The 27,296-nt window shown below is 38.7% G+C and overlaps 1 protein-coding gene across 4 annotated transcripts in view; it reads right to left on the bottom strand.

Moving 5' to 3' along the window:
- Window positions 1-27,296, bottom strand: part of LOC129772977 (interference hedgehog-like) — a 125,739-nt gene that overhangs the window by 18,834 nt on the left and 79,609 nt on the right. For all 4 annotated transcript variants that reach the window (XM_055776522.1, XM_055776524.1, XM_055776525.1 and 1 more), the window contains exons 3-4: window positions 4,090-4,585; window positions 3,671-4,029 (exon numbers count right to left, since the gene is read on the bottom strand). In XM_055776522.1, the coding sequence (XP_055632497.1) occupies window positions 3,671-4,029; window positions 4,090-4,572 (842 nt within the window). In that variant the 5' untranslated portion in view covers window positions 4,573-4,585. The remainder of the gene's footprint in view (window positions 1-3,670; window positions 4,030-4,089; window positions 4,586-27,296) is intronic.

The raw sequence follows: 27,296 nt of genomic DNA, 5'->3' as shown, positions 1-27,296 counted from the left end.
AGCGCCCGTTCATGGGTGTTTAGGAGCAGCACGAATTCCACTAGATACGGTTCTGGTCCATCAATCATTCAATCGAGAAGGTCGTCTGCTGGAGGACAATGAACCTCAATGTGTACATCAAACAAAATGGTCATCAGCAAAGCGATAAACAAATGGGATGGTTCGTTCAACATGTGCGAAAAAGGAATGGAGACTATAGCCGGGTTCAGACGGTGCGAGTAAGCATACGAGTCGGTCTAGTCAGTTACTGCAGTGCAGCTACTCACACCGTGTGAACACATCATACCAGTTAGTGTCATGTGTAATCCGGCGTGCGAGCTACTTCAAAGTTTTTTGAATTCACTCGCACTTGCATCCCTCAAAACGTCAAAAACAGAACTTAGCGTTTAAATCAGGGTTGCCAATTGTAAAGAAATGTCTCTATTTTTAAGATATTTGAAAATATGCGAAGATATTTCTAGACTTGAAAATTATTGGAAAAACAAATAAAACCCTTATAGTTTCTAAATTAAAACGTTATTATTTTGTTTTGCACGCTGGCGGGGCACGCTTTATTTTTGAGATAGTTTTCTTGAGAATTTCTAATATAGAATCAGGCACAATTTTCGTTCAAAATTCACTCACAACATGCAAAGAAAGTATTGTTCTAAAAAACAGAATACATATTCGATTTCAAAAAGTACATTTTCATTCATTATTTTAATTTTTGACGCATTTGACGTATTTATTCCACTTGCAAATCTACTATCATTTTTATTTCACAAATTGGTACACGAAGCTGCTGGCAAGGCGAAATAAATAAAATTTAAACAAATATTTTAGGTTGTCATTTATAGCATCACATACTTCCGGAATTATCTTAGCTATGAATGCTTTCGAGATTCTAAAAAATATCGACAACTATCTGAACGATATTCCAGAAGCAAGGCACATCAATGTCCTTTTTTCATTTCACTCTTGCAGGTATAGCATCCCTCATGAGTGTATCTTGCCGTTGTATTTTTGGTCCAATGAAATCCAACAGTGTTTCCACTAATTGAGGTGTTTTCTCAACACTGCTATGTACTCTAGAGGATCATCATCGTAGAGTGCCTTCAAGATTTTATTTGTTGCTCCTTTTCCTTACATCAAATTCCTGGCCCAAATCCTTTTGCCTTTCTGCTTTTTCGGATAGTACCTTCAGTTCGAAGAAATTCAGCACAAAGTATTTTTATACACGGTCAGCGTGTATTTCGCGATAAAATTGTGCAACTAAATAAAATAAATGCGATTGAAAACCTGAGACGAATACTGCCAATAAAGAAGTCGATTTTGGATCAATCATCTGTCAAATTCGGACCTGATTGCTGTTTCTGACTAAAGGGTGTGTCACATCAAATTGCATCACGGAAAAAACGCTGTAGAAATTCGCCCAGTAGACCGATCCTTTTGAAAATTTTAGACAGTAAAATAAAAACTATTAAACAACTTTTGGCATTTTCTTTTTATTCATACTTCGAGCCCAAGCCCGTATGCTCGCACCTTCCTCTTTACCCCGTCCATAAGGTTCTGCACAACGTCAGGTTGTAGTTTTTTTTGAACAGAAATCCATCTTCTCTTGAAGTCCGCCTTCGATTTGACAACTTTTGGGTTCTTCCGGAGGGCCTGCTTCATAATCGCCCAATATTTCTCTATTGGGCGAAGCTCCGGCGCGTTGGGCGGGTTCATTTCCTTTGGCACGAAGGTGACCCCGTTGGCTTCGTACCACTCCAACACGTCCTTTGAATAGTGGCACGAAGCGAGATCCGGCCAGAAGATGGTCGGGCCCTCGTGCTGCTTCAATAGTGGTAGTAAGCGCTTCTGTAGGCACTCCTTAAGGTAAACCTGCCCGTTTACCGTGCCGGTCATCACGAAGGGGGCGCTCCGCTTTCCGCAAGAGCAGATCGCTTGCCACACCATGTACTTTTTGGCAAACTTGGATAGTTTCTGCTTGCGAATCTCCTCCGGAACGCTGAATTTGTCCTCTGCGGAGAAGAACAACAGGCCCGGCAGCTGACGAAAGTCCGCTTTGACGTAGGTTTCGTCGTCCATTTCCAGGCAATGTGGCTTCGTCAGCATTTCGGTGTACAGCTTCCGGGCTCGCGTCTTCCCCACCATGTTTTGCCTTTCATCGCGGTTAGGAGCCTTCTGAACCTTGTATGTACGCAGGCCCTCCCGCTGCTTAGTCCGCTGGACGAATGAACTTGAAAAATTCAGCTTATTGGCGACATCCCGGACCGAACTTCTCGGATCACGTCTAAACTGCTTAACTACGCGCTTGTGATCTTTTTCACTGACGGAGCATCCATTTTTGCCGTTCTTCACCTTACGGTCGATGGTTAGGTTCTCGAAATATCGTTTTAATACTCTGCTGACCGTGGATTGGACGATTCTCAGCATCTTACCGATGTCCCGATGTGACAACTCCGGATTCTCGAAATGAGTGCACAGGATTAATTCACGACGCTCTTTTTCGTTCAACGACATTTTTCCAAATTTACGAAAAATTGACAGTGAAGCATGGCCAACGTGATCTATACACTCTTATCTGATTTTAAAACGAAAGCTGAAGATATAATTCCTAAAAATTAAATTTCTACAGCGTTTTTTCCGTGATGCAATTTGATGTGACACACCCTTTAGAACTTGAGATATCGTGCACGCCAGTTTGAAAAAACTAGTTTCGAGAAAAACGCGTTTGAAGTTCGGTGTTATGGCCGTACCAGGTTAGATACCGCATCACTAAAATGGCTCTAACTCGGTAAATAATAGGATCTTCGATAAGTTCTTCTAGGGTATATTCTTGAATACTTAAACTACACTAAAAATATGTTTTTTTTTTCGAATTTCTCGACTAGAATAATGCCTTAAGGAGGGCGTAGACGATGGAAAAATGTCTGTTGATGGGATCAACGAATTTAAAGCTAATGTAATCAGTTTTTACATTACACTGTCGCATCAAATTCTTTAAAGAATCCACTTCAACGACTCGGATAAAGCTGACCATGTTGGACCCGCCCAATGTCATCGGAGAAAAACATCAAACCATTCTATCGCTTACCGGAAATTTTACCAGGTTCCTAGGGAAATGGTTCAACCAATTAATGAATAATTCAGAGAGCTGCGCAATGCTGATTTCACAGACTATTCTATGGATGACGACCAATGACCAATGTTGTCATGTTTTGGGGTAAAGTTTTAGTCATAACCACATGTGGTGGAGAAATAGCATTCCCGCAATTAAGATAATTTATCCCAAGCCTTTTGGCTCTGCCTCACTCGTCTGCTTCAGTAGAACGTTTGTTTTCAGCTTGTTTCTGGCCAAAAAGAACTATATTAAATGAACACTGAAGAAAGTGGTTTGGTGCACATGTCTACAACCATCAATTCTATGTAAAATGCGTCAATATATGATAAGAATAAATAACAGTTAAACCGTGTCAGACGTGAAAATGTTCAATAAAATTCACAATTAAATATAAAAAAATGTCGAAAAAAAAAAATCCAAACAAATCCAAACTTTTGATTTTACAACTCCCAGTTTTCTGTTCAATAACTCTGGCAACCCTGCCACAGGCGAGTTAACGTTCGCCCAGTTAAAAATGGTCCAGTTAGAGCAGATCCAGTTAGCGAACGACTGCTCTATACTTACTTGTAGTAGCTCCAAATGGCTGGCGGGTTGGAGATCACATCACCACACTTTATAATAATACTATTCCCCGGTGAGATCCTCAACAGTTGCTGCATGATCGGAGACACCCTTCTCATCATGGTTGGCACCCGATCGCTCCGGCTGCCGTCGCTTCGCAGCGATCCGTAACTGTCTCCGTCCGTGGAGGCGCCGCCGCTGCTGGAATCTAGGCTGATTGAGGCCAGCATTAACCGCGCTGGTATCGAAGCAATCGCTGAGGCACCGAACCAGGCCACACACTGATACTCGCCTATTGTTTTAGAGTTCACGTACACGTGCAGCTTCGAACTGCCCTCGATGGTGGTCACGTTGTATCCCAACTAAAAACGGGGTAAGATCATAGTTATTGAACCAAACTTAGGCGAAAAGACAGTACATACATTTTTACTCAGGAAAACATAATCTTCGCGACCATTGTGGCTTCCCTGCGCCCGAAACCGCCACTCCAGTCTCTCAGGTATCAGATTTAGCTCGCACTCGAAGAGCACCTCATCGCCGGCCGGTGCCGTTGTGGATTCCGGCGAGCGGATCATGTATACTCCTAAACTTTTTGTACTGCCTACAACCGCCGCCGATCCGCCACTACTACTCCCAGCGGAAGGGGGGAAAGAATGATGCGAAGCGTATGGCATGCCCAGAGCCAACAGTGGACAACTTAACACTAGTGCTATAAGTAAGGAACTGGTACGGCTAGGCGCGTGGAGCCGCAGGGTTGATCGCCGGGAGTTGTGTCTCCGGCATGGCGTTCTTATCGCTGGGTTGGAACTGAAACCATCCTGATTCTGCTTGTGGGTCATTCTGACTTCGATAGGTGACGGTACACTGAGACGACTATCGATATCGGTGCTGGCTGTCGTGAACATCTTGGATCATTATCTGGCGTGAAGAAAAAGAGAGAAAAACTTTTGATTAGTGAAAGAGTACAAACAAAACCGAACAGCATTCTTCAGATTCCAGCTCTCTTCTCCGGCTTCCGAGCGGAGCACAAAAGCACAAGTGGCTGATTTACATCACGCAAATTTGTTTCCTCTTCATCTTCTGCTGCTGCTGCCCCACAACTTGACTCGGGTTCACGCAACACGGCCTATAAATAACACCGACGTTGCGAAGCTCAAACAAAAACAAAACGGACACGCAATCTTGGAATCCCTTTTTCCCCTAACCTACCGCCGACACCTGGCAGAGGCACGCTACCGCCACTACTGGAAGCTGAGAGCTGCGAACCTATTGATTCGAATCGATTCTTCTGGGCTCTCGACATCGTCTATCCCCTTGCGTATGGAGGGCTTTCGAATGCCCGGTGGCAAAAGTTCAGACCATTGACAGCGCAAAACGCGAAGACGCGGGGGATGTGCGGCTCCCTCCAACAGATGGAAATGATTTAAACGTACACTATAATATGCTAATTATAACGAGATGAGCCGCCGAGTACCGGCCCCAATCGTTCTCCAATAAACAGGGAGATGGTCGAAACATGACACTGTAGCAAAACATGCGTCCAGCAGGGATCGGGAGTTTGTTTGGTCCTCCGAGCACGCGTCGTTTGATCGGAAAACGAGAAGAGTAGTGTCGAATTTCGATGATACTTGTTCTGTGTAAACAGATTTTTACATGTGCAGATGTTGAACAATTTGCATTCAGCATGTGTAGGATTGAAAAGTTCCCAGAATCAAAACAAAAAATAATGCTTCCGCAAATATTTGGTCATTTCGGTATTTTAACAGTTCGGTACGATGTTTAGACCCTTTAATTATATTTCGATTCACATTTAATTCTTAGATTCACAATTGGAACGGAATCTCAAATTACCTCAAAGCAGAAGGTTGGGAATGCATCCTTCTTTTATGGCAATGAAGTCAGATAACTTCGGTACAACTGTACTGGATTACTGGCCATTGCGGTATAGAGGGCAACGAGCGAACACATGAACTTGCCAGGAACGGCTCAAGCTCACCCTTCACTGGTCCAGAGCCATTCTGTGGAATTTCTGACTGTGTGTTGAGAAGTGAGCTGAAGAAATGGGAAGACCGGGAAGTGACAGCCAATTGGATAGCTGTACAGCTTAACCAGGCAAGAAAATTGATCACGCCGAGCATTAAAATTACTCAACAACTGCTGAGCCTTAATAAGAAATACTTCAGCACATTCACTGGTCTTATAACAGGACACTGTCCGAGCATACACTCTGTCCAACTTCTATAAGATCAGGCGAAGATCTTGCTGCTTTTTGTCATTGTAAACAAACAATGCTTCAATTTATATTCTAGTGTGTAGGTATTGGTGACTACATACACTGCATGATTTTCATATGTGTGTGAAAGCGCTGAGCGTAAACGAATGTTTTCGTATTTTCAACTGTCAAGTTTCTATAAGACCAGTTACATTTTCCGTAGTTTTTGTTGTTTTGATCAATTAAATCTGGACGAAGAGAAAAGTCCTCACGGAAAGAGAAGAAAGACAAATCGATGCATTTACCAAGAAAACGTTGGTATCAGAGAAATTGCTCGTCGGGATTGGACGATCCCATCAAGTAGTGTTCAATTATTTGGCGAATCCTCAAGGATACCGTAAGAAGGAGAGAGCTTCACGTAAATCGAAGCTCTCTGACCGGAATAAGCGGGAAATAGCTAGAAGAGGTTCGAATACTTCTAAATCGCATGTGCAAATAAAGCAATATTTCAACTACTCAACTGCTCGGGTGACAATTCATCAAATTTTGATAAAAAACCTTCACCTAAAGAGGGCTTAAAAGGTTAAAGCTCCTCATCTTACACCATCTCACATGGGAAGACTTCTGAGTTTTGCCGAAGCTCACATGAACCGACAGTGGGACATGGTATGTTGTGCCAAAAACGAAAAGTTCTTCAATGTATAGGTTATCTTCACTGACGAAGCAAGTTCAATTTGGATGGTCCTCATGGTTTAACGGGTACTGGCGTGATTGACGGATGAAGGAACAGTGTTTCTCAACCAGAAATATTGGTGGAGGTTTGTGCATGGTTTGGGCAGGATTCTGTGCAACCGGAGAGCTCAAGATAGCTTCTACATCATTCAAGGATTACACACATGTTCTGGAATCCTCTCTCCTACCGTTTTTACGTGGATATCGTCACAAAAAATTCACATTCCAGCAAAACAATGCTACTATTCATACCAACAAGAAAACTAAGCAATGAATTAAGGACCAAAACCAATTTTTTTTTGGACTGGCCGGCTCGCTCTCCCGACTTGAATCCTGTTGAAAATCTTAGGAGGGATCCTTGTACGCAGAATCTACACTGAGGGAAAACGGTACATCACGACTAAAGAGCTCAAGGCCGCAATTTCGGGAAAATAGAAAAAATATGGAGAAATCTGTTCAGAAATCAGTTCAGCGCGAAACACGAATTTTCGCGGTTATTAGTCGAAATGGCAAGGTTACCAATTAATAACATGTAAATTAGCCAATTATTTTGAATTTTTCATTAATAATACTTATGAATTTTAAAGTATTATCTGGGCAGCTGAAATTATCATATTTAAGTACAATAAGACCCATCCCACGAGGTTATACACCAGAGAACCAAATTTCAAATTTAGTTTTAGGAGAAAATTGAAACCGTTATTTCAATAAGCTCTAGTTATATCATAAATTTTTTGTAGCAAATTTAATGTTTCGATTCCACGGCGTGCTCAGCAATTGGGCTTGTCAAACACATCATTGTGGCGAATTTTGCATTTGGACTTGCACCTACATCCATATAAAGTCCAACTGGTACAAAAATTAGAGCGTGGTGACCATGGAATGCGTCGGGCATACGTCGATTGGGTGAACGAACAACAGCAGCAAAATGCTGAATTTTCGTATCAAATTTTCTTTAGCGATGAGGCACATTTCGAGATCGGTGGCTATGTGAACACCCAAAATTTCCGTATATGGGGCTCAGAAAATCCACACGTGATTGTTGAGAGGCCATTGCATCCACCAAAAGTCACTGTTTGGTGCGCATTATGGTCTGGTGGAGTCATCGGGCCGCATTTCTTTGAAAATGAGGACGGCGAGACGGTAACTGTGAATGGTGAGCGCTATGGCCGCATGTTAACCGATATTTTTTTGCCACAATTTGAAGATATGGATACGGATGACATGTGGTTTCAGCAGGACGGCGCCACGTGCCACACAACACGACCGAACATGATCATGCGATTTGAACTCGCTAGACTTTTTTTTGTGGGGTTATGCAAAAGACCGTGTCTATGCCAACTCTCCGCAAACTCTTGAACATTTGAAAGACAACATTCGTGAAGTTATGACCGAGATACCGCCCCATATGTGCCGAAAAGTCATCGAAAATTACCTGTTCCGGATCAAGGTGTGCGAGGAAGCCCTAGGTGGACATTTGAATGATGTTGTATTTCACACATAATGGCATAAACCAAACTTTAATTGGAAATAAAAGTTTCATCGAAATTCGAATTCTAAGTGTGTTTTATTTCAATTTACTTTCGGAATTTAAAGTTGGAAAACCCTGTATTAAACATATTTCAGGTTTTCATTATTTTTATGTTACTTGAGATATCTCTGCACACGCTTAACCAACCTTCAATGTCTATATACCATTGAATGGGTGATTAAATGCTTGTTTGAAGAGCCGTGGGTAGAACTACGTTTCATTTTGTAATTTATGAGAAACAAGCATTTGAAAAACAGGTATTTTGAAGCGTTGTCACGTCACAAAAATAGAGCATTTTTTTACTTTATTAGATGTACATAGGTTCAAACATTTTTATACCTGGGATGCTCTGAGCAAACAATAAAGGTCAACAACCCACAAAATTTAGTTGAGCTCGGTCCACAAATAGAGGAGCATCAACTGTCTCCAGAAGTTGCTGTCACAACAACATTTTGACTTACTACAAACACTTTTTTCTCGCGTTTTCATTAATAAAGCAAACAAAATTAAACGATGTTATAGTAAAATTAAGAAAATTTCCAACAAGAATCATCAGTTGGAGAATATTTTATAGTTAGATTGGCTTGCTGTCAGTCAAACACTTTTGTGACGCGGCAACACTTGAATTGGACTGTTGAACATTAATGATTAATTTAATTTTCGAAACATACAAATGATCTTTCTCCTATGTTTTATCAACAATATATAAACGTAGATTCCATAATATAAGATATAATCTTATTTCAACTTCCGGTTTGCTGATGGTAGTATTGAATGCTAAAACAATATGGAAACCCCATACGATATGGACTTACCAGCGGAAATCGAATATCGTATTCCGATGCCATTTTGGAATCGAGGATGGTGACTTCCGGTTCGTAAAAAATGGATATAAAAAACCGGGAATGGCATGAAATCCCACAATACGATCGTGAATGGTAATGTTGGTACGCGGGTGCGCGAGGAGAAATACAAAAAAAAGTTTGATAGTGAGAGATAGGATTTAAGTGAGGTAATGGAGATAATGTTTGAGTAGAAAGAACTTAGCCTTAGAGCAAGGCGTGTGGAGTTATACGAAGAAAGTGCTCATACAAATGCGCATGGTCGATTTAGGACCACTACGATTTTTCCCAAATAAAGACATACCGTGTATTACAGGTAGCAGGTAGATTCAATTTATACAGCTTATTTTGATGAAGATACCATAAACAATTAAAATTGGCTTGTTTCATAATGTTTCACAATCTAAAAGAACAAAGAACTCATTTTGCACACAGGTCGAATATATTTCTTCTCTGTTTTTGAAGGAATGAAAACGTAAAATGGCGCTAAAACGCTAGAATGAAGAGAGCCAGAAAAAAGTTACCATATTATCAAATTGTCAGCGTTATGACACCTTTCATTTGACACTATTGAAAATTCAGTAGCAAGCACCGTTCCTGAGATATAAATGATGGTAGATTCAGGACCACCGGTTAGGTTAGGACCACCTTCCCCTATAGGATGGACTTTTGGAAGGGGAAGGGGAGATCTCAGAGAAATGTAAGAAGTATTCAGAGTAATAAAAAAACATAAAAAATAGAATATCGCTTGCTACAATACGGTGGAATTCTTGTATAATACAACTTGTTAATTGTGTGACGTGACAACGCTTCGTGGAGACTGTTTATTCGCACAGAGCGCGTTGTCACGTCACAAAATGCATGCCGTCAAAATGCATGTTCTTGCGAGTTTTTTTTGAAAAACTGTGTATACAGGAATATATGCTCATCTTTCATGGACAAATCATAGAACAAAGTTTATTTGTATGTTTTGAAACGGAACTGAAAATACAACATTAATGTTCAAGTGAGGTAATGGAGATAATGTTTGAGTAGAAAGAACTTAGCCTTAGAGCAAGGCGTGTGGAGTTATACGAAGAAAGTGCTCATACAAATGCGCATGGTCGATTTAGGACCACTACGATTTTTCCCAAATAAAGACATACCGGGTTGTCACGTCACAAAATGCATGTTCTTGCGAGTTTTTTTTGAAAAACTGTGTATACAGGAATATATGCTCATCTTTCATGGACAAATCATAGAACAAAGTTTATTTGTATGTTTTGAAACGGAACTGAAAATACAACATTAATGTTCCAGAGTCGGAACCCGCAAAAAGACAGGTGTTGTCACGTCACAAAAGTATTGGGCTGGCAACAAGCGAATTCAACTGCAAAATATTCTCCAACTGAAGATTCGTGTAGGATAAAGCTATCCTGTAGCCCAAGGAAATTTCTCTGCGTCGCCGATCAGGATTATAAATTTTATCAGAGTATTCCTGATTGGCAACTATCTCGCCATAGCTTTCAGTCTACTTCTTCATTAATAAGCAATAGATAAGCTTGAAATGTAGTACAAAAAATGTTTAAAAAAAGTTGGAGGATCTAGTATTAGTGAAAACCGAAGTGGAAGCGAATAATCTAGAAGAACGTGTTGCACAAGTGACATTAGGACTACCAGCGATCATCGACCAGGAAGATTCATTATAAAACAGCCCAATAGAACAAGGATGTAAGGTCATATACCTTCCAACCTTCCATATACCTTACAACCTTCCGAGCATAATATTACCGGGAAGTTGAGCGATGTTACTTAACAAACTGTTCTGGCTACGAATGTGCTAAGAGACGTGCCTGAGAAATCCGAAGTCGAACGCTAAAAATTCGGATTTTGGATCCGGAGTGGCTATGTGGATAGCGTGGTCGTGTAAAATAGCCTTGCATTCCAGCCGGCATTGGTTCGTTTCCCGTTGTCATGGTTTGAACTTTTTTTGAGGTTCAAACAAAAAGCAGGTGTTCAGTCTGAGAGAAAGAGATGTCTGCTCTCATACTTACAAACATTTTCGAATTTTGGAAAAAGATTGAAAAGGGGGTTTAATTCGTTCATTTCACCCTTCAGCACACGAAAAAGCATTCTTTCTGTCGTTCTTACCTTCAAAGATAGATGTAAACATGGTTCAACAATGTTGTAACTCTAATTATTGTAAGCAACTTTGTAGAGAAAAGTGTTCTTATATCCTTCAAAACAAACGATTTAGCGCTTTTGTTCTAAGCTACATTAAGTAACTTAAAAAAAACTTTTATATGTATTTTATACATGCAAACTGTCTTAGGAAGACTTTTAGAGCGCACCAAGACAATTTTTTTTCGATGCAGAAATTATCAATATCTCAACCCTAATCAAAGATATTCATATTTCTCCCCCAAAAATACGCCCTCTGTATTTGTTTCTCGTTCTTTCTGGGGCAAACATGAAAAAACGTTTATTGGTGGCATTTGAAAGGGCATATATATATAATGTGAAATTTTCAAAACCATGTTATTTTTTGTGTTTGAGTAATTTAATAGGGATACTGGTAAGTTTCTTGGTTTTTTTCCAAAAATTAATGCTTTATTCTGCAAAAATGGTTACAAATTTAGTATTCAAAGTATTTCCCATCGCTAGTTACAACTTTTTCCCATCTTCTGGCAATTCACGGATCCCCTTGCGGAAATAATCGGCCCGTTTGTCGGCTAGCCACGAATCGATCCAATTTTTGACTTCATCAAAATTGGAGCAGTGCTGGTCAACCAGGCCATGTTGCATCGATCGAAAAAGGTAGCAATCGGACGGAGCAATGTCTGGAGAATAAGGCGGGTGGGATAGGACCTCCCATTTCAGAGTTTCCAAGTATGTTCTGACCGGTTTCGCGACATGCAGCCGAGCATTGTCGTGCTGCAAAATAACTTGATTGTGTCTTTGCTCGCATTGTGGCTCTTTTTTTCCTTCAGTGCACGGCTCAAACGCATCAACTGTCGTCGGTAGAGGTCCCCCGTAGTGGTTTCTTTCGGTTCGGTTTTAGCAGATCGTAGTACACACCACTCAGCTGGTTCCACCAAATAGACAGCATAACCTTCTGGCCGTGAACATTCCGCGCGGCCGTCGATGTTGATGCATGGCCGGGGTATTCATACGTTGCCCGACGTTGAGGATTGTCGTAATAGACCAACTCTCCATCGCCAGTAACGATTCGATGCAAAAAAAAACCTTTCTTTTATGCCGTTGGAGCAGAAACGGCATTCGACGTCTCGTGGCTTCAATTCATAACGCACCCAATGTCCTATCTTTCGGATCATTCCCATTGCATTTTAACGATCGGATATGGTTTGCTGAGCTACTCCAAGTGTATCTGCAAGTTCTTGTTGCATTCGTGACGGATCTTGATCGAGTAAAGCCTTTTTCTTCATCTTCAAACTTTTTGGCGGTCCGGAACGTTCTTTGTCTTCCAAGTCAAAATTACCACTTTTAAACCGTGCAAACCACGTCTGACTCAGTTCGCTCAGTTGGAGCATGGTCACTAAAAAATTCCACCAAAATGCGATGACTTTCCGCAGCCTTTTTCTTCATATTGAAGTTATGAAGTAACACTCCCCGCAAAAACACACCCGTTGGTACGAAATTCGACATATTCGAAGTGGCAAAAAAGTATGTTATTTACGCTTCAACTTTTTTACATATACTGAAAAAGACGCGCAATAGCACAGTAGCTTTCCAACGAATATCTGGAAATTTGATAATAAAGTTACTCCATCTGTTGCACAACCGAAGAAACTTGCCGGTACACCTAATAGCATAATGAAGGAAAGATCCAATCCATTCTTTTCGAGTAACAGCAATCCCAAAAGCTACTATCATAGATAAAATATTGTAAATGACAGGTAGGTTTGAATTACGATCGACGGTTGTGTTTGAAAGCATTGGGAATAATCAGGACAAATCCAGAATCCTCGGATGCTGAAATTACCAAGAATACAACTCCGACCCAACTATTGTCCGAAAAATCCGTTTCCGAGAAGGTGCTTTTTTTGTGCCAGCAAATGCCGACGAACGACGACGAAAATTGCTGATATGGCAAAGAGTTTAAAGTTGTAGACGAGAAATCAAGCTTTTCGTTTTAAAACAAGGGTATTTATGGTTTATGAGCAAAAGTATCTGAAAAAGTGTATTCTACCATACATTAAAGCACACGAAAGGTCTGTGAAGTTTTTGCCAGATGCGATAAGCTGTCGCTACATAGGCATTTCAGTAGTAAATAGAATCTTAACTCACCCAATTGTTCGCCGGGATCAGTTGTTGATATTTTTTCTTGAAAGCACAAAAAATAATACTAAGGGTAGAAGTACCTATCGTCGCAATAGTACCAATTATGGTAATACGAGTGGGTTTGTAGTTAGTTTAGAAAGCATATCTTATTTTTAGAGGCACTAATACGATTTCGAAACATCAGACATCTCTTCTTTGTCGATTCTAGTACTTGATTCCATGCGAAACATTGTTCTTTCGTTGGAAAATTTAGTTTGAAAATAGTGTATACCATTGATGCTTGCTCCTTAGCATTTTGCTAAGGAATATGCGATCAAAATAATGAGATGTTTATGCTGTTAAGTGGCTGTTTTGATGCAAACACAGTGTTGACGCATACATTACAACCTTCTTGATGTTGTGATTCGACCAATTTATACGATTTTATCGAAATAAACATGCATTTTTGTATTACCATAATTGGTACAATTTCACGTCTACGTGCCAATTATCGCAATATCGAAAGATGTTCCTATTATGGTTCTAGCAAATCACTGTAAAGCTGTAAAGCTGAAAAGCAGAGATGCTATATGTTCCTATTATGGTTGTACGTTGTTATGTAATGGTTGTTATGCTATTATGGTTGTACCTCACATTTTCACGCTGTGCAATTGCATACCATAGGGCGCTTTTGAACGCTCATCAGTGTATTGAAATAGCACTATGCGTGTCCGACCGAAGCATATTTTTTTGATCCACCCTGTTGAAAATTAAATCTAAGGTTATTACACTTTGTTCAGTTACTGAAGAGAAGCGAAAACTGCATCACAACCCTCACGTCTTTGTGATTCTCTTGTCAGCTAGCAGAGAATCCTAGCAATGAGGAGCAAACAGTTATCTGATAACCGGGAATCACTAACAACAGTCCAATCTAGAGATGAAACGGATATTCGGTATCCTGCCCATCCGGTCAATATTTGGTATCCAACAGGATGCCGGATATTAGAAAAAAAAAACAATAATAAATCATAACCGGAACTTGTAATGCTTGTTAATTCTTTTTTGATTTGTAGTAAATTAAGTGTACCCTCTCTCAGATTATCATCCCGGAAGTTCCTAGTTTTTTTTTTTATTTTGAATACAAATAATTAATTGGTTGATGTTCTTTGCATATTGAAATCATCTTGCACAAAATCTGTCTGGAAAGCCATGGTTACCGTAAGAGAAAGTCAATGAAGAGAATCGATCAAAGCTAAAATTAGGCAAAAATTGCCGAATAATGAATAATGAATAATTAGCCTTGCACAGAATTTATTGAATTTTCAAAACGAATTCTATTATTTTCTATTATTTTTTAGAAAAGGGGAAATTTTTCATTCTATCAAAAATGTTTCCTGCAGTAAAATAACCTACAGGAGAGTTCTTGGAATCAAATGAATGCTGATGGATAAGATTAATTGGATTTTCTATTAACTTGATTAATGAAAGATTGCGTTAATCTACAACATTTAAAAAAAACAGAAATATCGTTTTTTTTTCTTTCCAGTATTGTTATCCACTACACCTACAAAAAAAAATAGAAGCATTCAAGTATCACACTTCAAAACTTGAAGCTTTAAATGAAGCGTTAAACAATGTACATCCCACTTTCATGCGTTGGTTTTTCACAAAGTTACAGCGTTTCTAGAATCACTTAAAAACTTCGACTTCGCGCTCCGTTCCTATAATTTTTGTCGAGTGTAGAATCAACGACATAGTATTGCATACTAGGAATAAGATTTAGAGTCATAGTTTTATTAAAAAATTATTATCGAAGTATTCAATCCTTATCAAACTTTTTCCATGCGACACCAACTATTACCATAATAGGTACACTTATTACGAAACTTCAGGAACACTATTACCATAATGGGTACATGGAAGCGGCATTTTCAAACATGTTTTTTATACAATTTAGTCAATCATCAACATATCAGTGACAATCTTCAAGTACAAAGTTCAAACTGTTAGAAAAAATATATTTTTGTATACATTTAAACTAAAATAGAGTATTTATTAGCAAATTTTTTGCAAGATGGTGAAATATCTCCTTCATAATTGGGTCACTCATTAGCAGAAGGTTCACCGTAATTTAACACGCAAAAACCGTTAATGCGATATTTTTAACCTAATCCTAATCGCATAACTCCACCGCCACCGAGAAACGTTTAATTATGCTAATTTCGCACATTATATCTCCTTGTTTTTTTCCTCGTCGCACAAAACCAGCATCAGACGCGGTACAAATCGCGTTCCAAGCTTACACCTGTTATGCCAGCCAAGTTGGCCATTTTTCGAAGCCATCATTACGATCCTCTCCCACCTTGACGGTCGTTATCCTCCCCACAATCTTCTTCAAATTAGAAACTCCTCCTCCTTCACCGAAATGCGCTGATTAAACCGATTGGACTCGGCTGCTTCACTCCTTTTCTGTATGTGTGTGTGAGTACGTATGTGCCCGCAAGGAGAAGAAGCGGTAGCAATAAATTGGATCGGTGGAATTTGGCGCTATTTTTTGTGTGGCTATTCATCCTCCTTTTTTCCTCCCTCCACTGCAAAGATATATCTTTCTGTCTGCGCTAAGAACGTCATTTCTCATTGTCGTGCAACAGGTTGATTTGGGGGCTTCGATTTGCATAAATAAATATTATAGTTTAAATATTTTATCATTTTGGTTAAGCTGCATTTCACGGCGACGATTTTACACACAGTTTGGACTTTATCCGTGCGCTCAAGCCCCGAGACTGAATTTATCGGCTTCAGCTTCACAGTTTTTGTTTGCTCATTATGACACTGTCGGATTTTTCGTAATAAAAGGCAACTTTGGAATGGTTTTTATAATAAATCCTGGCCCACGCGGGATTCACTCGGATACGCCGCATTATCCATCCACTATGCAAAAGTAATTGGTTCTCCGTGCAATCCGATATCATGAATCATTTTCTCATGTTTTTTTTTTCATTTTGCGATATACTTTCACAACAAACAGCGGAAATTGTTGGCGGTTTTTGCTTCACCCTGCAATTACCGGGTTCGTTGCAGTGGGCCCTCCAACGAACAACCGAACCGAATTCCTTGTTCCTTGGATGCAGATAAAAAACCGATCGATTGGTAATCATTTTTTCATTAAACCAATACTGTTATTACTTTATTAGGAGCAACTAATGAATGGAGCGAATCCGATACCACTGTTTTTCGCTAGTGGCAGGAGCAAAACAAAAAATCAACCCTCGATCGAGGAACGATACACGTAAAGGCGTATTAATTACGCCATAGTTTGCAACTGCCCGACATGCGCCTCTCTCTACCAAAAATATACAAAAAAAACACGTTCTCCCCTATCGAGCTCCGAATCGCAAGGATTACGTTCTTAATTTGAAATTTTATGGCTTCTTATAAATGTAGCGGGCGTGCAATTTCGTGTTTGCAAAACAAAGCAAAAACTTAAAACAACTGCCAGCCGTTCGAAATCGTGACCTAACACCCGGCCGCCGGCGAATCCTTGGGGAGCACACTTGGGTATATGGTCCATATGAAGAGGCAACATTGTTTCCTTCATCTTTAAGCCACGGCCGCCGCCGTTTCGTACAGAATTCAGGTCGCTATCAGCTATGCGTTTTCATACCGGATCGCGATCGTTCGCATTTATGTTTATCTGCCATTGTTTGTTCAGGTTCCATTGGATCGTTTTGCGGTAAAAAGTGGCTGGTCACCACTGAAAGATCTGTTGTTGTACTCAAATGCATTCGCAAAACCTCGAAAATCGGAAAAAATTTTTTTTTCACTATTTCTTATTTTACCTTGAACAGACCGCATGAACCAATCAGAAGCTCAATAGTTACACTAACATTAAAAAATATTTTGTTTTATCCTAGATTTAGAAGGATTCGCATATGGTACATTTTGTAAAAAGCTAGAGTTCGTTGAACCTGCGACCACATATAAATAAAAGGCCCAGATTCATATTTCAGCTTCCTAGCTCCTCGATGCATGATTCCGAATTCAAATGTAGGCTCCATACGTAGGATTCATACTTCAGCTTCATAGTCTTTATATTCCAGATTCAAGAGTTCGAAGTCAGATCCTGGCTTAGATCCAGACTCAATCGAAAATTCAGAATTCATATTCCGGATTCAGATTCCAAATTCAAATTCAGATTCTGAATTCAGAACTAGAACTCAGATTACGGCTTCAGATTACGGATTCAAATTCCGCATTCAAATTCTGGATTTAGATCCCGGATTTAGTTTCTTGATTGAGATTCGTGATTAAGATTTCGAATTTAGTTTCCAAACTCTGATTCAGAATTCAGATTTTGGATTCAGGGTTCATATTTCAGATTCAGATTTTGGATTCAGGGTTCATATTTCAGATTCAGATTAATGATTCAGATTCTGGATTCAAACTCCGGATCATTCATCAAGAGTACAGATTACAGATTTAGTTTACGGATTCAGATTAAGGATCCATACTCAGAATTTGGATTCCGGATTCTGAATCCTAATAACAGTTTTCGGATTCATATTTCGGATTCAGATTCCTGATTCAGAATACGGATTTCTGATCTAGATTATGGATTCAGATTACATATTCAGATTCCAGATTAGGATTCTGGATTCAGATTCCGAATTTAGATTCCGGACTCAGATTTCTGATTCATAATCCGGATTTAGATTCCAGATTGAAAATCATGATTTTAGATTCCGGGTTTAAAAATTGGTTTCAGATTCTGGATTTAGATTCCGAGTTCAGATTCCTGGTTCAGATTCCGGATTCAGATTTCTGATTTACATTACGAATTCATATTACAGATTTAGATTACGAATTCAGATTCCGGATTCAAACTACGAATTTAGATTCCGGATTCATATTTCGGATTCAGAATATGGATTCAGATTTCTGATTTAGATAATGGATTCAGATTACAGATTCAGATCACGGACTAAGATTCCGGATTAAGATTCTGAACTCAGATTCCGGTTGTCGATTCCGGATTCGTATTTCTGATTCAGATTCCAGATTCAGATCCGGATTCAGAATCCTGTTTTCAGATCCCGAATTCAGATTCTGAGATCATATTTAGGGTTCAGATTACAGATCTAGATTACGATTGGACATTCCTGATTCAGAATCCTGACTTCAAATCCCGGATTCAGAATCCTGACTTCAGATTCCGAATTCAGAGTTTTGATTGAATTAGACATTACGGATTCAGATTCTGGATTTAGATTATGAATACAGATACCGATATAAGATTTAGGATTTAGATTCCGAATTTATATATCGGATTCAGATTTTGGAGTCAGATTCCGGAATCAGATTATGGATTCTGATTTCTGATTCAGATTCCGGATTCATATTTCTGATTCAGATAGCAGATTCAGATCCGAATTCAGAATCCTGATTTTAGATCACGGATTCAGATTCCAGATTCGGACCTCTGATTTAGATTTAGATTCCGGATTCATATTTCGGATTCAAATTCCTGATTCAGATTCCGGATTTACATTCCGAATTCAGAATCCTTGTTTCAGATTTCGGATCCTTAACAACTCTCAATTTATCTCTTCCTGACTAAGATTCCAGATTCTGATACCTAATTTAGATTTTAGATTCAGATCCCGATTTCAGATTACGGATTCAGATTCCGGATCCTGATTCAGGGTTCATCAATAATGATTCTGATTCTGGATTGCAATTTCCAGATTCTCTGATCTACCGATTTAAATTAAGAATTCAGATTACAGATTTAGATTAAGGATTCAGATTCAGGATTAAAACTCAGAATTTGCATTCCGGATTCAGAATCCTGATCACAGTTTTCGGATTCAGATTCCTGATTCAGGATACGGATTTCAGGTTTCAAATATAGATTACAGATTCAAAATACGGATTCAGATTAGGGACCCAGATTCCGGATTCATGCTTCGAATGCATATTCATAGAAAATCTTGAGATTTCTTGGGAACTCTCAATTAATCTCTTCCTGACTAAGATTCCGGATTCAAATTTCTGATTTACATTGCGAATTCATATTACAGATTTAGATTACGGATTTAAATTTCGGATTTAGACTCCGAATTGAAATTCCGTATTTAGATTTCGGATTCATATTTCGCATTCAGATTTCTGATTCAGAATACGGATTCAGATCTCTGATCTAGACTTCGGATCACGGATTCAGATTCTAGATTAACATTCTGGATTCAAATTCCGGATTTATATTCCGGATTCAGTTTTCTGTTTTTAGATTCCTGATTCATATTTTGGATTCATATTCCGACTACAAATCCTGGATTCAGATTTCTGGTTTAGATTACGGATTCAGATTACAGATTCAGATCACGGATTCAGCTTCCGGATTCATAACCTTAAATAAGATTCCGGATTCAGATTCTGGATACAAATTTCGGGTTCAGATTCTGTATTCAGACTCCGGATTCAGATTACAGATTTAGATTAAGGATTCAGATTACGAATTTAGATTCCGGATTTAGAATCCTGATTTCAAATTCCGCACTCGGATTTAGGTATCATATTCCGAAATTGGATTTTGGATTCAGGTTACAGATTCAGATCCCGGATTCGGAATCCTGATTTCAGATTCCTGATTCATAGTTTCGATTGGATTGGGGACTACGGATTCAGATTCCGGATTTACATTCCAATTCAGATTGGGCGATCTTGGATCGATATTTCAAAGATCGATCTTTTCCTCTCCGATCTTTTTTTTGATCGTAGAATTTATTTTATAAATTAGTTATTCAGTGTCCATTGGTTTTAATCTCACCAAAAACTACCTGACAATTTTCCGGAATATTGTATCTCTTTCGTAGATTTAGAAGAAGCAGTTTTATAAGGTTCATTAGACTTTATTTTATGGGGTTATTGCCCTCGGAGTCCTGGATGAAGATGTTGAATTTCTAATAATAATTTTCAATTAATTTATTCATTTAAAAAATTCCATTACGGTACAAGATAATGCTCTGAAAAATACATTTTTTCTGGGCTTTTGAGTTTATTTTTCTGTGACCTCCATGCTGATAATCAAAATAAAATGTTTTTTTTAAGTTTGAATAGTAATATATATGTTTATTCCATGTTTAAAGAAAAGACAACAGTAATATAAAACAAGAAAATAAATTGGAAAAAAAAAACACTATATTTTGGATTCAGATTAAAGATTCAGATTCTGGAATCAGATTCCTCATTCAGATTTATGATTTAGATTAAGGATTCAGATCCAAATTCTGTATTCACATTCCGGATTCAAAATCCTGGTTTCAGATTTTGGATTTAGATTTTAGATTCACATTCCGGTTTCAGACTCCGGATTCAGATTTCAGGATTCAGGATTGATTTCTCGAATCCAGATTCACAGAAAATCTAGAAAGATTTCCCTCAAATTTAGATTCAGATATTCAAATATAATTATTCAAAAATCCTTAGATTCGAATATTTAAATATTTCGAGATTCAAAGATTCAAAGACTCATAATGACATGACATAATTTATGTATGACACCTCACAAGAGTATGGTATATGAGACATAACTTCGATTGGAACAGTTTGTTCATTTTGTATATCAATAAGTCAATTTTCAAATTTTTTTTTTTAAATTTTTGTGAAATTAAATAGAACGTTATTCACAAAAACAATTTTTTGAAAAACAATTTGGATTTTTTTTTCAATAGTCAATTTTGTGTGCTTCAATCGGGCAGCTCTATTGATAGTCTATCAGCGTGTGATACAATATCTTAGTAAAAAAAGGGTGTCCATGATAATATTGAATCAAACAAAATTATCCGGTAAAACTCAGCCATCCTGAGTTTTACCGGATAATTTTATAGGTAAGGTTGAATAGCCAAGGTATTCAACCTTAGTAGCCTAAGCGCCGCTCTTGAGATTTCATATAATATCACCATTGACTTTTTTTGCATATTTACTCATTTTTTCTTCATTCCTTCAATTGTTTTGATTACTTTATGTCAATACACTTGAGATCGACATCGATCGATCGGGATATTTAGACATTCTTTCAGATACACCTGTTCATTCATAATATTTGTTGTCACTGAAAATGTGCTCCATCCACGTATGTCAATATGTCAATTTTCCAATAATTTTTTTATATGTTTGTGAAAATAAATAAAATGATTATCCACAAAAACATTTTTTTTTAAATACAATTTGGATTTATTTTTCATTAGTCAATTTTTTCAATCAGTTAATTTTTTTTTAATAGGTTCCGCTTAAAAACAAATTGAGCATCTTTTTTCACACCAACAAATTAAAAAAAATATGTTTCTGATAAAGTTTTTTGACTCGATCATCCGTGTGATTCGATTATCTGTGCTGAACAAAGATTCAAAGATTCAAAGATTCAAAGATTCAAAGATTCAAAGATTCAAAGATTCGTACAGTTTATTACGGAATGAGCCATCAAACGCAATTCAAAGACTCAAAAATTTAAACGTGATTCAAATATTCAAACGCGATTCAAAGATACAAAGACTCAAAGATTCCAAAAATCAATTTTCAGTATTTCCAGATTTCTTTTGTCTTGGGCCCGGATGGCATGTGTAGAATCCTTCTTAAAACTTTCTGATTTATTCATCTTGAGAATTTTTCAAAATCAGGAACGTTCGACAAGTCGCACGAAACGGAGAATATCTCGCAGCGCCTGTATCTTAATAAATCATCCAAATAAACAGAAGCTCTGCAGTCCACTATTTGGTAAAGTAAATAAACACACCACTCAACCGTTTTAGCAGCATCTTTATCGAATTGAAACATCAATTCGCGCGCCCATTAAATCGCCGACCATTTGTGCATAAACGAAACCAAAACAAACCACACGCAACAATGGTTCCCACCAGCGTGAATCGGAAAGGGGGAGGGTCGGAAGGGGCACAATGAAAACAATGGCGTAAGACAAATGTTTACTCTTCGCCCAATTGACGCGTGGTGATAGCGCGCTGTGAGTTATAACGCATTCTGACGGGCACGAGTCGGGGTCGAGAGAACACATTAATTAGCTCGAATTTAACGAGCGGAAAAGGAGATACTTTATTTATATATTCAGTGTCAGGTTATATTGTTTATGGGGCTAAATAGCTGCGAAATTCGGAAAAAAATGACCGCCGCTTGTGTTGAACAACAAACTGCTGTCATCTCAATCATACTCCGCTAATCTGTCACGCTGTGGCGAAATATTTCACAACGGCGCACATCGCTCAACAAATCTTGTTTCCGCTGATTTTAACAGCCGTTCGCACAATTACAATTAACGCGAATGAACGTTGGCTTATCCTTCGCCCATCTCGGGGCATTACCGATGCATAATCACCGGCCGCCCAATTACCAATTGCAGCCGAAGCCAATATCGTTAAAGTTAATTGTAATCACGCTTAATTGCGAGAGATGTTAGCAGCAATGAGTGGTGGCGGCGGCAGTGTTGGTTGAGAAGTGGGAAGAAAATGAAAATAATTTTTTCGCGCAGCAATTTTTGCGATATAGTTTTACACACAAGCCCCTCTTTTCCCTCCCTGCCGGATCATTCGTACGTCTCGTCATGACTCGTTCCGCGAAGTGGTTTGTTTACACTAGCAATCAGCGAAATTTATTACCACGCCCCGTGTTGGACAAAATGGCGCTCTCAGTGGGCTATAATTTGCTCATATTTTGACAGGTGGGTTTCACATGATGATGATGCTCGCTGCTAGCTGCGCTTTGTCACACAGCTAATTAGGGAAACGATCGCTCTCATCAGTGTCAGGGAAGTAGGTCAGTGCAAAGAAGTAGTACATCAAAATTAGCTCGCTTTTTCTCGCTGTGGCGGTGAGGCGGTGAGAGTGGCGACATGTGATCTTGTTCTGTAGCCGAACAAGCAAGCACCAGTCAGTGGCAGCAACATCATGCAAAACATGTGATCGAAAGATGGCGACCGGCCACGCGGTTGCTCGACTCGTCACCACCGCCGTTTGTATATGGCGTGCGGCTGGTGGTGGCAGAGAAGAAAGTAAACCTCTATGTTACAACATCAACAACGGGAACAGATTTATTTTGCGGTCGGTGGCGCCATCTAGGCTAGTGATCAACGTGGATGCTATTAGGGATCAGGAAGGTGTGACACTGTTACGTTGACGACAATATGTGGTTTGTGTGCTCCAATCGGGTAGCTCTGTTGTTGGTCTATCAGCGTGTGATACAATATCTTAGTAATAAAGGATGTCCATGATAAAATTTAATCGCACAAAATTATTCCGTAAAACTCAGCCATCGAAACATTCCAGGATATTGAATAAAAACGATATTCCAGGATATTGAAATAAAAACGGATACCTTAGTAGCCTCAAAACCGCTCTGTAGGTTTCGTACAACATCAGAATCGATTTTTGTTGCATATTTACTCTTTTTTTCTTCATTTCTTCAATTGTTCTGATTACTTTATGTCAAGACACTGTTACCGATCATTCCAAAATTCTTCGGTCACGAAAGGTTGTTTGTGTAAATATTTTCTGTCTAGTGTGTAAGTCAATTTTTGTTTTGTTTCGACTGGTATAAATGTTGTTAAATGTACATACCTAGATTTAATATATGTAAACATACTAACCCCACATACTAACTCTTTAAACCGAAAAATACAGAAAAATCTAAAACTAACTTCTCCACTCTATTCTATTATACAATCAATGCCAGTCCATTTTGCATAGGCAGCTTCTTGTGTCCGCATTTCGCAATTACGCTTTGCTGGTGTTCCAACCGAGGTCGAAACAGTCCTCCCGAGGGCCAAAGCCGACCCTGAGAGAAATATAAAACACGAGGTGAGCTGAGCTGGGCAGTACGGCTAAAGCCGTAGTTAACAACGCTTGAGATCGACATCGGTCGATCGAGATATCTAGACATTCTTCCCGATACACCTGTCCATAATATTTGTTGTTACTGAAGATGTGCCCCGTCCACCGCAAGATCAAATTGTTCGCCTTGTCATGAGTTTCTTGGCAAAATTCGACACTTTTTGTTTCCTCGACCATATCTCAAAAGGAGGTTTTCGCATATTACGAGCGGAACGCTATCGCGCTGCTCCGCAGTCAAACGGTTAATCACATTTTGTGTGCCACTGTGTACACGGGGCTCAGGAATTCGAACTTTCCATTTGAGCCTTTTCAAAGATAGATTTTCACCGGCCATGAAACATGCGACCGAGCGTTGTACTGTTTTAATTTCATTCGATTTGCGTTCCTCAATATCAAAATCATTATGTTCGAAGCATTGTTCCCCGAAGCACTGTCGACGCAAGTCTCATCAAGAATTCTGCAATAATTTATGTCGGATTGAGAATCCAGAATCAAAATTCAATTCAGGAATTCGGTCTCGAAATCATAAACCAAATCCTGAATCTAAATCTGGAATCTGGAAATCGAAATCTGTATCTGTATATGGAATAAAGAATATAAATCTGGGCTCTGGATCTGAAATTTGAATCTAAATCGGGAGTCTGAAGCTGGTATCTGAATTTCAAATCTGTTTCTGGAATCGGAATCAGAATCTGGAATATGAATCAGTAATATGTAAGCTGAATCAGCAATCCGGGAACAGAATCTGTAAACTAGAATCTGGAATTTGGAATTTATAATCTGAATCTGAATTATATTCCTGGAATCGGAATCTGGTATCTGGATTTTGAATCTGTATTATGCAATCTGGATTCGGAATCTGAATCTGGAATCTAGAGTGTGAAATTGGAATTTGAATCTGTAATATGCTATCTGATCCCGAATCTGTGCTATCTGAGATCTGAATCTATGTCTATTCTGAATCTAATCTGGGATTTGAATCTAGAATCTTGGATCTGGAAACTAGGCTGAAATTTAAATCCAGAATCTGAATCTGAAATATGTAATCTGAATTTGGGATTAGAATCTGCTATCATGAATCAGAAAGCTGGGATCTGAAACTGTAATCTGGAAACTAGGTTGAAATTAAAAATCCTGAATCTGAAATATGTAATCAGAATAGAATCTAGAACCTGGAATTGAGATTCCTGGATCTATTCCTGGAATCGGAATCTAGAGTATGAATCTGGAATATATAATATGTAATCGGAATCTAAATCTGCAATCTGTAATCTAGAATTTGGAACCTGGAATCTGAATCTCAAATCTATTCCTACACCCAAACTAGCGTTGGCTGAAAACAATCCATCTTTGGCAGAAATGATGCCATTTCATGTGCTGGAGGGTCAAATGCGCAAATAATGAGCTGTTTTAAAAGCTTAAAAATAGTTTGTACGTATGCGAGCAGACATCTCTTTCTGTTTTCTTTTCTCATTTCATTTGAGATTGTGCCAAAAACAAAGTCCCTACGACGTCAATGGGGATCGAACCAAGGCCGGCTGGAATGCAAGGTTACTTTACACGACCACGCTATCCATATAGCTGCCAGCGCTGTTATATTGAAGCGTGATAATATTACACCACATCATAAAATGAAGTTGGAAAGTGTTTTCTAAGAGGATAAAGAAGAATATGAACGAGAATATATCTTTCTCTGTCTGGGCCGTGTAATTTCCAAACTATACGAAAAGCTTTTATATTCTTTCATTTAAATGTGCCTCCTGTTTCGCTCGCTCATATTTTATTCTTCTTCTTTCTTCTTCAATGGCACTAACGTTCCTAGATGAACTTCGCCGTCTCAACGTAGTATTACTTGCGTCATTTTTATTAGTACTTAGTTGAGATTTCTATGCCAAATAACACGCCTTGAATGCATTCTTAGTGGCAAGCTCTAGAATACGCGTGATCACAGTGCAAGTCGGAGGAAATTACTTTGACGAAAAATTCCCCCGACCAGAACGGGAATCGAACCCGAACACCCGGCATGTTAGTTATGACGCTAACCACTCGGCCACGGGAGCGCTCATATTTTCTATAGCATATTTATTATACAAATGATATAAATGTATTGGGGAGTAGAACATTTTCTGCTATTTTTCAGCTCATTTAATGTAATAAATCAGGATGCCATAACATGTGCTAAAAATTAACTTTGGGTGTAGAATCGGAATCAGGAATCTGGATTCTGTACCTGTATATGAATTCGGAATCAGAATCTAAAATATGTATTTGAAATGAATGAATATGTATGAATATGACACATCTGAAATCCGTAATCTTTGATTGAATACTGAGTCTGGGTCGCTTATTTTATATAATTTCTAGCGAACTATCCTATCGCAAACAAAAAAATTCAGATGGAAACCATTGAATTGAAATGTGATGACGAGAAGCGGGTTGTATTTTCCACGAAACGTGTTCCTGGTTTGATGATATTTTTACATTCAATGCTTCAGGTTGCGTCAATCATTGTCGACTCAATATAAAAAAAACGCAAAGAAATTATTATGTCGAATTGTAACCAATTTGCTGAGTCAGGGAGATTTTAAGATCTCCAAGTAAAGGGTGGAACGATCAAAAAGTGCTAAGACAAAATAACGTTTAGAGTATGTTTATTCTTAATTTAAACGTCATATATTTTTTTTCTTTTTGAAGTACATTACATTATTTAAAAAATATTTGGTTAGTTCTTCTGCGGCGAAAAAACGAATTGTCGGGGCCTTCATTTTCACATGCTGCATCAGATTTTGTACAGTCGATTTGTCGACCTTCACCTTGAATTGCTGCTCGCTTCCGACGACTTTTTTGTTGTCTTCCGTAACTTCCGTTTTACGATGGCCTAGTATTGTTCGATCGGGCGAAGCTCTGGGTAGTGGCATGAGGATTTGGATCCGGCCAAAACAGCACGACTGATTCAGAAACCATATGAGAATATGTAATATGTAATCAGAATTAGTCAATGTCATAGACTTCGTGTCTCACCAGGGCAATGCAAAACTTCTTGTCTCTTTGATAACACGAAAAAATAATTTGGAGCCCAGCTGGGAGGTACTACATGTTGTACTATCAGATCATCACAAGTTCAGGTCCCTGCAAAGTTCTCTCACATAAACAA

The sequence above is a fragment of the Toxorhynchites rutilus genome, chromosome 3 (genome assembly GCF_029784135.1).
Source record: "Toxorhynchites rutilus septentrionalis strain SRP chromosome 3, ASM2978413v1, whole genome shotgun sequence".
In the NCBI taxonomy this organism is placed as follows: domain Eukaryota; kingdom Metazoa; phylum Arthropoda; class Insecta; order Diptera; family Culicidae; genus Toxorhynchites; species Toxorhynchites rutilus.
This window is presented reverse-complemented; position numbering and strand designations above follow the sequence as displayed.